Source organism: Corylus avellana, chromosome ca2 (assembly GCF_901000735.1).
Source record: "Corylus avellana chromosome ca2, CavTom2PMs-1.0".
Lineage (NCBI taxonomy): Eukaryota > Viridiplantae > Streptophyta > Magnoliopsida > Fagales > Betulaceae > Corylus > Corylus avellana.
Genome location: NC_081542.1, coordinates 27,939,407 through 27,951,531, shown reverse-complemented (window position 1 = coordinate 27,951,531; position 12,125 = coordinate 27,939,407). Strand labels below are relative to the sequence as shown.

Below are 12,125 nucleotides of genomic sequence, written 5' to 3'. Positions count from 1 at the left end.
GTCCCCCGCGGGTGACGTAAATATATGACTTTTGGAAATTCACAAAACCTCGTCGACGCCTCGTCTCTGAGACTGTGTGTGTGTGCGAGACAGAGAGAGAGAGAGAGAGAGAGAAATGGCGTCTGTGCTGCTATGGAGGGTGTTACCTCTGCTGGCACTGCTCGCTTCTTTTTTCCTCTTCTTCTACGCCCAGAACTCTTCCAAGGTCTGGCTATATTGCTTCTTGTGAGAAAATGGAGTTGACTTTTGTTTTGTTGGTGTTGGGATTTGTTAATCTCAAATAAGCAAAGCCATTTCACCCAAAAAAAAAAAAAAAATTGAAAACCCAAAAAAGTTGTAAACTTGTAATCTGGGATTTAAGCAGCGGTTTTTCATTTACTATCTTCAGAAAAACAGAGGAGCATTTTTGAGTACTTTTTAATTATTCACGTGAATCCTATGCTGATTGAATTTGACATTTAATGTCAGTTGTCTCACAAGGAGTGCAGCCTTCTTCCTCACCAGAGTTATTGGATAACGAGCAAGCGCATTGTGACACCACAAGGTGTCATTTCTGGTGCAGGTTTGTTTACTTCTTAATTGATCCCCCATGAAGAAAAAAACAGAGGATTGTGGATTATAGAATATAAGAACCTTGTTATAATCTACTTGTTTAACATTTGGGATTGCGATTTCCCAGCAAAAAGTGTAATTTTAAACCAAATCGCTGTGGTTTGGGAGTGCATTTTTAAAGTGCACGATTTGACTGCGTTTTAAAAAATCGTTATTTTTAAATCACACATCGTGAAATTGCAAACCAAACGGACCCTAATTTACTGTTGTTAGTGTAAGGCTAAATGTTGAATCATTCTACAAATATTGTTATGATTATCATTTTTCAGCTTAATTAATGTATTTTTGTAATGAAATGCATAAATGGGCAGTGGAAATAAGGGGAGGGAAGATTGCATCCATTGTTAAAGAAGAGGATGGGCGTGGCAGTTCCAAGGTGGGGCATATAGTTGATTATGGAGAGGCTTGTGTCATGCCTGGCCTGATTGACGTGTAAGCTGTGTAAAACATCTCTCTTTCTTGTGGTCTATTTCTTCATGGTGTGTATATAATTTAGCATAATAAATGGTTGCATAAATCTGGTGCCAAATTTTGTGTAGTGTTCTGCAAAAGACAACATATTGATTTACAAACTTCTATGATTCATGATATATGCCGTTTTGGTATCTTCTTGTCATTAATCCAAAGCAAATTTCAGCATTGGTTTTAAGTATAAAACGATAACTTATTTTAACAAAATATATAAGATATTCATTTTGATTTTGTTCATGGCAGGCATGCACATCTTGATGATCCTGGAAGAGCAGAATGGGAAAGATTTCCTTCAGGGACTAAGGCAGCTGCTGCAGGTGTGGCAATCTCCCTCATTTAAATTTGTGTTTCAAAGGTCCTGTGGACAAAAAATTTTTAATTGATTATTTCTGCTGAATTTACTGGCTTTCCAAAACCGCCCTGTTGACATCTAATATCACAATTTGATTTTTCTTTGTCTATTAAATGTCAAATAATTCTCATGCAGTACCAAAAGTTCTGACTCTTGTGTGTTGATCTCTTCTGTTCCACACCCAAATAATTTGGTATCACTGTGTTTCTACAGGTGGTATAACAACATTGGTTGACATGCCTCTAAATAATTTTCCTTCAACTGTGTCTCAAGAGACTTTGAAACTCAAGGTATGGACAGATGAGCAGCAGTGCATTACTTTGTTTTGGCCCTTAATTTTTTTTTTTAATCATTTCGGTGACCTTTCTATATTGTAGTAATGCATCCGTCTCATTTTGTTTAAAAATGAACTTATGCATTTTAATGGGGTAGTAAGTAGTTGCAGATAATTTCAACTAACTACTGGTTTTTTTTTTTTTTTAATTTATAAATTGTCTTTAATGCTTCTGCTTGATAGATTGAAGCTGCAGAGGAGAGAATTTATGTTGATGTTGGTATGCTCCTGAAACTATTCCTTAGCCTAATGATAATTCCTGGACTATTGTCTATTAACTATACCACCAACAGGTTTCTGGGGAGGTTTAGTTCCTGAAAATGCATTCAACTCAAGTATTCTTGAGGGTCTCCTAAATGCTGGTGTTCTTGGTTTGAAGGTAACTATTTCAGGAGTATTGTCAGTTGTCATTGATCATTCTTAGTTTATCGATTCACTTCATTGATGCATTAACAACCCAAAAACTCTAAAACTGTTTAGCATATATAAGATCACTGTCAGTTGTTTTGAGCCACAAAAAAGGTGCAAAACTATTATGCTCAGTTTTTCTTTTCCTCTCTATTTCAAGACATGCAAAAGGTTGGATAATGCTTTCTTAGATCAAGAACTAGAGGAGAAGAATTGCATTCTATTTTAGGGTTTGTTTGATTAACGGTTTTGGCATGATTTCGGCACAACACTATTTATCCCACTTTTTCATTTTTCCAACATTCTCTTACTTTTTACGTCACATCAATCATTTTTTATTACTATTCAAATAAAAAAATCACTACAAAACAAAATTTTTTCATTTTTCCATACCAAACATTCTTACTTTTTCACTTTTTCAAAAAAAACATTCTTACTTTTTTTTACATCAATTAATTTTTGCTACGGTATCGAACCGAAACCGAAACAAAATCGTTTATCAAATGAATCCTTAATGATGTGATCTGAGTTTCAAACCTTGACAGTCATCTCTGCCTTTCTTCCATGGCAATTAATAACATGTTAGGCATCTCCTTCACATGCTTACACATGAGAACTGTGGAAACGACTAAGACTACTCTGTTGATAATATTTCCCAATTGGAACAACAGTACCTCCAATTCCTTGTTTCTTCTGATTCTTAATTTTGCCAAAAATGACTTTTGGATGATATTGGCTAGTTTGGCTGTCATGGGGGATTGCCATGCCTAAAGTTTGATTGTATCACTTCTCTTTTTCCTTAATCAGTTTGTCGACTAAATTAATCATTCTAAGATAGATGATGTGGTGCTCTCTAGCTAAGGACTGTAACTCAAGATCCAGCATCAATTCACAGAGCCTAAGTTTCAGGGGTTTAGTTCTGTGGTGCTCTGGAACTTATAACAATTCCAACTTGTGAAGTATAGCTTTGTGGGCATAGTACCAACCATTTATTGATCTTAGGAACTTTCTATTTGGCCAACTTGTAAAAATGGTTCTACCGGCTAAAATTGGAAACATTGTGGTAATATCTATCATGTAGGTTTCTAATTCCATTATGATCATTCAATTTTGATAATACAAGTAATTATATGATGAAATATAACAACATTAGTATGCATATAGTCTCTAGACCATCATGACTAACTTTTCTTTGTCTGATAGGTGTAGCATTGGGATTACCTGATAAAGTTTTCTATGTTTTTTGTAGTCTTTTATGTGTCCTTCGGGGATCAATGACTTTCCTATGACAAATGCCAGTCATATTAAGGTATGTTTCCTGATATTTAGTCCAAATGTGCATATCTCTTCCAATTAAATAATTTCATTTATGTTGCATGAATAGTAATCTAGGTTGCCTCTATTGCAATAGAAATCATGCTTGCATATAATGCCTTTTTGAAGAGATTATTTCAGGGGTTGGATGATGTGATTTCTTTTACTAAATTGAGTCTCTATCTCTTGCAATACTTATGTATTTTAGTGTACTTGCATAAGATATGCAATTATTTGTTCCTCAGGAGGGACTGTCTGTACTTGCAAAATACAGAAGACCACTACTTGTACATGCAGAGATTCAACAAGAATCTGAAAGCGACCTGGAACTTAAAGATGGTAGCCATGATCCTCGTTCTTACTCAACCTATCTTCAGACTAGGCCACCGTCATGGTAAGATATTGCTTATGACTTTGTGAACTGATAAGGAAGCTATTCAGCTATTGCTTGATTTATACTTGATCCTCAAGATGAACAATTTTATGAAATAAAATACTTTTTGATTGAAGTACATACTGGTTTGGCCAATCACCCATTCAGACCCCTGTGATTTAATTTACATGCATTCGGCATCAACCTGGTAGATACATCTCGAGTATCGGCATCATGGATCATGTTAGAAAATCCCAGTACACACAATATATGTATTAGCCATGATGATTCACAAATATAAACCATAGATACATATTTTCACAATGGAACTCTAGTTTTGACCACCTTCTGAAATTGGAGAAATACTTTCTAAAATTTTTCATGCCCTTCAAAACTGAGAAAAGTTGGTAACTGTCTTTTCCCCCTAGAAGTGATCAGAAAGTGGTTCCTCTAGCATTTCAGGAGAAAATCTTCTGTATTTGGCTTGATTCTATGAATGCCATTTTATATGATTTGCGATATTCTTTTTTATTTCAAATTAGGGAGGAGGCAGCTATTTTTTTTGATAAATAAAGATATATATATCAAAGGCGTAGAGGGGCGCAACCCTAGTACACCGGGAGTATACAAGAGAGCAACTAAGAAGAAGAAAACATAAAAAAAAAAATCTTGGAGCTGATCACTATAGGCGCAAGCCAACCAGCAGTCTAAGTGAAGAGGGTGTACAAGAAAAAATGTATAAGGTCCTCTAAATTCCTAGCCAAGTCTTCAAAACTTCTTGCATTTCTCTCGTTCCAAATGCACCACATGCGGCAGAGAGGACCATTTTCCACACAACGGCGTTGCTAGTTTTACCACCCGTCCACCAAGAATCAAACATTTTCTTACGTTACCCGGATAACCCAACACAAGCCAAACCGAATAAAAATGGCATTCCATAAGGTGCGTGCCACCCCATAGTGTAGAAAGAGGTGGTCAACAGACTCCCCATCTAATTCACACATGGAACAACGATTTATCACCACAATACCTCTCTTCCGAACATTGTCCAAAGTAAGAATCTTTCCAAGCGCGACTGTCCAAGCGAAAAAGGCCACTTTCAAAGGAGCCTTGGTGCGCCAAATGCTTTTCCAAGGGAAAGGAGGGAGGAGGCAGCTATTAGGGAGCTTGTAACTCTGACAAAGAAAACAAGGACGGGTGGCCCTGCAGAAGGAGCTCAACTTCACATTGTTCACTTGTTTGATTCAAGTTCTACCTTAGATCTTATTAAGGTACTCTTTTATGTGCATATAGCACCAGTGGGGCATAATAATTTATAATAATTAAGAAGCAAATTCTCATTGACCTTCTTATGCATCAACTTTTGCATAGACTTACCACTCATTGATGATCTGGTGTAAGTGAGGAGTAAAATTTGATCCATGGCCAGCAGCCATCCAATTTCATGAAGAGATTTTTCTATTTCTTTTTCTTTTTGGGAACTAATTATCACTGGTATTCACGAAAAGCTACAAATACATTGAAATAATTTTTCCAAGCAAGTCAAGAAATTAAAAAAGAAAATCTCTCAAAAAGAGTTGTGAATAACATTTAATCAAGCCTTTCAGCATACAAAAAGGAAAAAAGACAGAAAGACCCATGGCCCATCACTTTGAAGTCCTGCCACGTCAAGCTTTTCAACTGCTATAACCGTCCTTGGGAACATCTTTAATAATGAAAACATGGATTTGGGGCTGGAGTAGCATCCACTAAAAGGTGCACTCAGGAAGTAAAGTGTGTATATGAAACCCACCACCTTTTCATTTTATATTCTAAAGCATCCTTTTTTCTATTTCATTCTAAACAAACAAAACTTAATTGTCTTGGTGCATGTCTTCCATTTGGTAACAAGTAATGCTCCTTTCTGGGTTGCATACTTGCATTGTGGTCTTAAGTAAGCAATAAATAAATAACATTGCCATAAATAAGAAAAGAGATTACAAAGAAAATGAAAATTATTCAATCTCAGGAGGGTCCATGCTCCTTGATAAAAGGTGAGTTCCACCAACATGTCCAACACATGCAACCTCCCTTGTCAGAATCCCAGAATACTAAAAAAAAAAAAAAATTAGAAATTTTTACTTGACCTAGTTAGTAATATGTTGTAATCTTGAGGTGCTGTAAATCTTGAGCTTGTTAGTAATTCCAAAATTTTTACTGAAATCTGGCTTAAGTACCGTAAAAAAACTAAAGCACATATGTTGTAACTTTTTTGACCGTTGAGATTTATTTTCACTCTCTTTTTCTCATAAAAAAAAAAAAAAAAAAAAAAAAAACTACAGTTTTTTAAAGCACCTAAGCCAAATCCAATTTGTTAACCATTGGACCAATCCGAGCGGTCCAAATGGACAGCGAAAAGTAACAATTGCCATCAGAATATTCATTTTGGTAGGCCTGGTGTTAACTTCAGTAATATAAGAATGTTAGAAAGATGATTAGATGAAGACAAGAAGAAGCTTTAGAGAGCTAAATGAAAGTGTTAATTTATCCACTGTTTTACTACAAATTAAAAAATAAATAAATATGCATTGCAGAATGTTTGCCTCCCTGAGATATCAATAAGAAAATAATTTTATATTCCGTCTAAAAGAAATCAAAAAGACAGGTATTGTAGGGGTACAAACAAACAAACAAACAGTATTTTGGCCTGCAAGTGCCAGGAATTTCACAACAACATTAGAATATATAAGTGAATAACATTGGAGAAAATACATAGAAAATGAGTAGCCACCACACATTCAGATAAACCTAACAAACCAAGCCCCATAAATAAGAACATATTCACGTGGTCCAGTGTTTCATGAAGTAATCAGGTTTAAAGTTCAACTTTTTATTAGTGAAACCAATTTTTTAGAGTCACACCAGTAGTAAAAACTTAAACTTTATCCGATTCGCAAGGTAGGAGCGCTTTGCATGATGTTAACTAGTCGGCATGAAACCCCGGATACCCAAATTTTCAAAAAGAAAAAAATTCAAGAAAAAAAGGTAACTTATAAACAAGAAATAGAGCATACCCAGATAGCATCCACCAATGAAGAGAAGGCACTGAAAATCCCATGTTTTCTTTGCCATATAGTTGGTTTGTCTCACCCTTCCTGCAAGAAAGCCTTTCAAAGTCTATTTAGCTTAAACTAAAAAACAAAGGAACAGAGCAAAATGTTGGCAGTCTAGCTCTCCATGGAGGCCCTCTCTCTCTCTCTCTGTTTCTTCTCTTATCTCTCACAGTTTTCTCTTTACACTGAAAATGGGTGATATAAAATGCAAAGGGTGATGAGGAATCAGTAGTTTTCTTCAAGGGAAATGATCCTTCTCCACTTTTTTGAAATTTTAGTAGAGGTATGGTATGATGGACTTCAGAAGCTAAGCACTGCTTTGACAGAGCAGAGCGGCGGACCGTTTAGACAAGGCGACGGCACTTGTCTCATCATCAACTTTTCTTCTCTTCTTGAGGTTGTCAAGTCAACCGCTGCTACATCTTTAACCACTTATTATATGCTCTGCTTCTATTGTTTCCCTTTATGTTTCTCTGTGTGTTAATAGTATTTTAAGCTCTCATGGATTTCATTATTCAAGATGGCAAGAATTATATGTTATTCCTTTTTGTTTAAATAGACAACTTGATAAGAAAATTCTTTATTGCACACAAATGCATTTCAAAATGCCACACAAAAGAAAAACTCACATAATTGATACAAGCTAGATAAGTACACTCAAAAGAAAAATTTTAATTAGGACATGTCACTAGAATATAAAACACATTTCAGAAGCTAATTAGGGAAGAAGCCGGACTTGCAGAGACTGGAATATTTACAATCCCTTCCAACATATGTAGAACCTTCTTCATTGAAGGGCGGAGTGGAAACTCATCCGAAGTACACCAAAGTCCTATTTTAACCATTTTCTCCAATTCTCTCTTGTCAACCTCTTCATTATTCACTAGTTTACCTAGCTCACCACTGTTAAAACAATGGTTTGCCCACTCTTTAAGATTAGCTTCTTCCTCTGGAAGATTAGAGTCCATACTCTTTCGACATGATATAATCTCCAGCAGCACAATTCCGAAGCTATACACATCTACTTTGTCTGTCACGGGCAGTTGTTGACGCCACTCTGGGGCAATATATCCCTGTGTTCCTCTAATTTCGGTGAAAGTTCTGGTTTGTGCAACATTTAGCAACTTTGCCAATCCGAAGTCAGAGATTTTTGCGCATCCATCTTCATCTATGAGTATGTTCTGAGGTTTTATGTCACAATGAATGATTTGTGGCTCACACTCTTCATGGAGATAAATGAGTCCTCTCGCTATGTTGCAAGCGATTTCCATTCTCTTATCCCAAGAAAGTTGTTTTTCAGGTGTAAAGAGTTTATCTGCAAGCGACCCATTGCTCATGTACTTGAACACCAAAAGCCTGTTGAGTCCATCGTGACAATAACCCAGTAGACGGACAAGGTTTTTGTGATGTGTTCTCCCAATAACTTTCATCTCAGCATGAAACTCTCTCTCCCGTTCGGCCAACATTGATCTGTCTAGCCTTTTGACGGCTACAGTCTCCTTGATCTGGCCGTTTGAAATTGCCCCTTCATATACTGTTCCAAATGCTCCTCTACCAAGCTCCTTGCTGAAACCATGAGTCGCATTCTCAAGTTGTGCGTAGGTGAATGATTTTGGAGCAACATCCACACCCAACTCAATGTTTCCATTTTTAGGCATCATTTGATACAACATAACACGGTTTTTGTAAATCCCAAATCCAGAAATTGCCAAGACAATAAATGCAAAAACACCTAACGAAACACCGATAATAATAAGGATGTGCTCTTTCTTGCCTGGTTTTGGGAGTGTAGATGTACCTACCTTGATGAAGGCTACAGTTGAGCTGTTTGTTCTCCCAAATTGCAAAGGAAGGCTCTGTTTTGTGCACTCCCCCACGCCGTCTTTGAAAAACGCAGCAACACAGTTGCAGTCCTGCAAACATGCGTCACTGCAATTCTCTGGGGTAAAAGATTTGAAAGGCGAATCATTATCATTTATCCATTGGGTATTAGACTCGTTCATCGTATATTTGGATTTGGAACTTGCTGGGCAACTTTCCGCAGGAAAATTCATCTTACAGCCTGAGAACCAATCACCTTCCTTTACCGGTACATATCCAGGAAGACATTCGCAATCAACGTCTGGATCTTTTACACAATATCCATTGAGGCCACATAGACCCTTAGGCTTACACCCGTCATCTGGCCTAGACCATTTGAGTGTCCAATTTCCAGTCTGAGTCATATCGTGTGAGTGTAGCCGCATGATCCCATAGGGTTCAATGGTCAATCTGTAGAGTAGTTCTGTAGAATTTCCTGATGCCGGATTCAGTGTATAATTGCCGCTGCCATTGAACAAATAGAGATGGCCATCGCCATCAAGTGTTAGTATCCCGTCTATTACTTTGGGAAGTCCTATAGTATTTGGAACAACAGATCCCCAATCAACAGATGTCCAATAACCATAAACGTCTGTGTATGGAGTGTCAACTGGGTACATTGCGAGAACTCCATCTTGTTGCATCAAAAGAAGAAATTTGCCCCTTGTCTGGTTAGATTTTGAAAGACTGGAAGACAACACTTGTCCTTTGGGAAGATTTTGAGTTGGTAAAAGGGTGTCGGTTGGGTGATCGAAACTCTGCCATAGTATCCGATTAGCAGAGTTGTTGAGAACGAAGTTGCCGGAGTCAAGCATCGATGCTGAGCTGGCACCATCTGAAGAAATGTCGAGGGGTGTCTCCTTGATTTGTGCCGAATGCAGAACCAGTCGTCCATCAGTTCTGAATTCCAATTTAACATCAGCAGGAAGTGGAGTGCTGCTGTCTCGGTTGGCAGTCCAAACAACTGTCTTCTGTGGAAGCCCAGCAAGAAAAATGCCGACAGCATAACCGTCGCCTTGCTCGTAGAATCCAAAGGCATATAGACCGGAAGGTGAAAGGAGGTTGGTCTTAGGTGTCAACGAAAAGCCTGGCTTTACAACATTGGATGTCCCTTGTTGTTGTTGAGCTTCTGCTGCAGAGAGAAGAAGAAAAGGCAACAACATAATTATTGGCATCATTGGAGAAATAATTTTTACTTGTTGTCTCTGTTTTTCTTCCTCACATGGATGCACTTATATATAGTTATATATATTATAAGATTCAAGGGTAGACTAGTACTCAACGAAAATGTCCGCGCAACAAGAAGAGATGAATTATTGACTCAGACCTATTCAACAAGTACTCGATCAAGGGGAAGGGAGGAGGCTACTTCAAGGAAGCCGCGTGGGAACAAAAAAGTGAAATGCTTCAATGCATTCTGTGGACCATCTCCCCCACCATCTTCTTCCTTTCTTTTTGATAGAATCAAAAAGTTAAAGGAAGAAGATGGTGGGGGAGATGGTCCACAGAATGCATTGAAGCATCCCTCAAAAAGAAATGGTCAAGCTACTTCCTAATGACCTACCATAATTATTACGTTATACCTTAGTTTTATCACAATTTTCGTTTTGGGTATTTTCTAATGTTCTTTTAATGTCTTCATAATAGATATTATTTTCTAAAACATCAAAAAATAATGTGATCCTTATTTCTTTTATTTTATTTTTAAAAAATAATATACACCTAAAATTAGAGCTGGTAATTTAACTCGTGACCCGCAAACCCAACCCAATAAGTAATTTTAAAGTTAAGGTTTATGACAACTGGAATATAATTTTTTATTTTTTTTAATCTCAAATTATAAACCTAAGGCTAACTAAACTTCTAAACTAAACCTACCTACTTGTGCCGCTCAGCCTTAAATTGCTCTCTCTCTCTCAATCTCCGATCTCTCGCTCTCCCTCTCTCTCTCCCTCTCGGTCTCTCTGTCGGTCTCTGCCTCTCTCCTTCTCTCTCTCGGTCTCTCCGTCGGTCTCGCCCTTTCTCTTGGTTCGAGTAACAAGAGAGGAATTATTGACTATGACCTATTTAACAATTTCTCGATCAAGGGGAAGGGAGGAGGCTACTTCAAGGAAGCCGCATGGAAACAAACAAAAAAAGGGTCTCCAAACGCGCAAAGGTTTGTTGGAATAAAGACAATCAATTGAGATTGTAGAACCAAAAAAAGTCTCCATAATTAATACGTAGACCTTAGATTTATCACAATTTTCGTTTTAACTATTAATTACTCTATATCCGTTTTTTATAAAATTAAATGGAGAGTTCATTTTCCATTTTTATTTTTTTCTAATTGAATTTCAATGAAGATGTTAAAGTATATTTTCGGACAATCCAACTTCTAGAATTACTCATTTGTCGCATCAATTCAATTTGATGAAAATATAAGTTTTTAACATTTCCCTATCATGAATATAATCCCCACAAGTAGCACAAATGGCATCAGACGCACATGCAAGCAAAAAACAACAAAAAAAAAAAGATTTAATAGGGCTGTAAAATCTTGGTGTGTTGTGCTTGTCCTTGCATAGCCTCTATTCTTTCTTTTTTTTTTTGAATGTTGCATAGCCGCTATTCACTACAACAACAACAACAACAACAACATAAGAATTTAATGATGTGTCTACAGTAACTCTTTTTTATTTTTTTTTGTCACATCATTAATTAATAACGTGCTAATTAGTGACACGTTAAAAAAAAAAAAAAAAAAAAACTTTAGCAACATGGTAAATTCCACACTCACTAAATCTAAATTCCATTTAATTTAAAATAAAAATATTTAAACTATATACATTAGTGACGTGTGGAATTATGCCATGTCCCCATTTATTGACGTATCACAATGACACGTCAATAAGGTATTGACGTGTCATTGTGACACATCACAAATTGGTAACATGCCACAATAACACGTTACCAACACGTGACGTGTCATTGTGAAACGTCACAAATTGTTAATGTGCCACAATAACACGTTACCAACCCGTGATATGTCATTGAGCTTCTGATGCATAGAGAAGAAGAAAAGGCAACACCATAATTATTGGCATCACTGGAGAAATAATTTTTACAAACATGGATGCACTTATATATAGTTATATATATATTAGGGAAAAATATAAAAAAAGCCCCATAAACTATCAGCAGTTTTTTATTTAGTCCCATAATGTTTTAAAAGCGATAAAGTAGTCCCCCAAACTACCAAACTATTGCATTTTGGCCACTCCGTTAGTCAAAACCGTCAGTTTGGACGGAAATTCAAAATGACGTCAT

General features: G+C 36.7%; 2 protein-coding genes across 2 annotated transcripts; one reads left to right on the top strand and one right to left on the bottom strand.

The window, feature by feature from the left end:
* Positions 1–115: 115 nt before the first annotated feature.
* On the top strand, positions 116–5,268 carry LOC132169503 (allantoinase-like). Its single transcript, XM_059580532.1, has 11 exons — positions 116–205; positions 469–562; positions 924–1,044; positions 1,327–1,400; positions 1,649–1,725; positions 1,953–1,989; positions 2,063–2,148; positions 3,427–3,486; positions 3,737–3,885; positions 5,009–5,135; positions 5,236–5,268. The coding sequence occupies exons 1-11, from the start codon at positions 116–118 to the stop codon at positions 5,266–5,268; spliced, it is 948 nt and encodes a 315-aa protein (XP_059436515.1).
* A 1,752-nt stretch (positions 5,269–7,020) lies between these two features.
* On the bottom strand, positions 7,021–10,083 carry LOC132170839 (G-type lectin S-receptor-like serine/threonine-protein kinase LECRK1). The gene has a single exon (XM_059581959.1). It carries the CDS (start codon positions 9,992–9,994, stop codon positions 7,664–7,666), a length of 2,331 nt encoding a protein of 776 aa, XP_059437942.1. The 5' UTR covers positions 9,995–10,083; the 3' UTR covers positions 7,021–7,663.
* Positions 10,084–12,125: the final 2,042 nt, after the last annotated feature.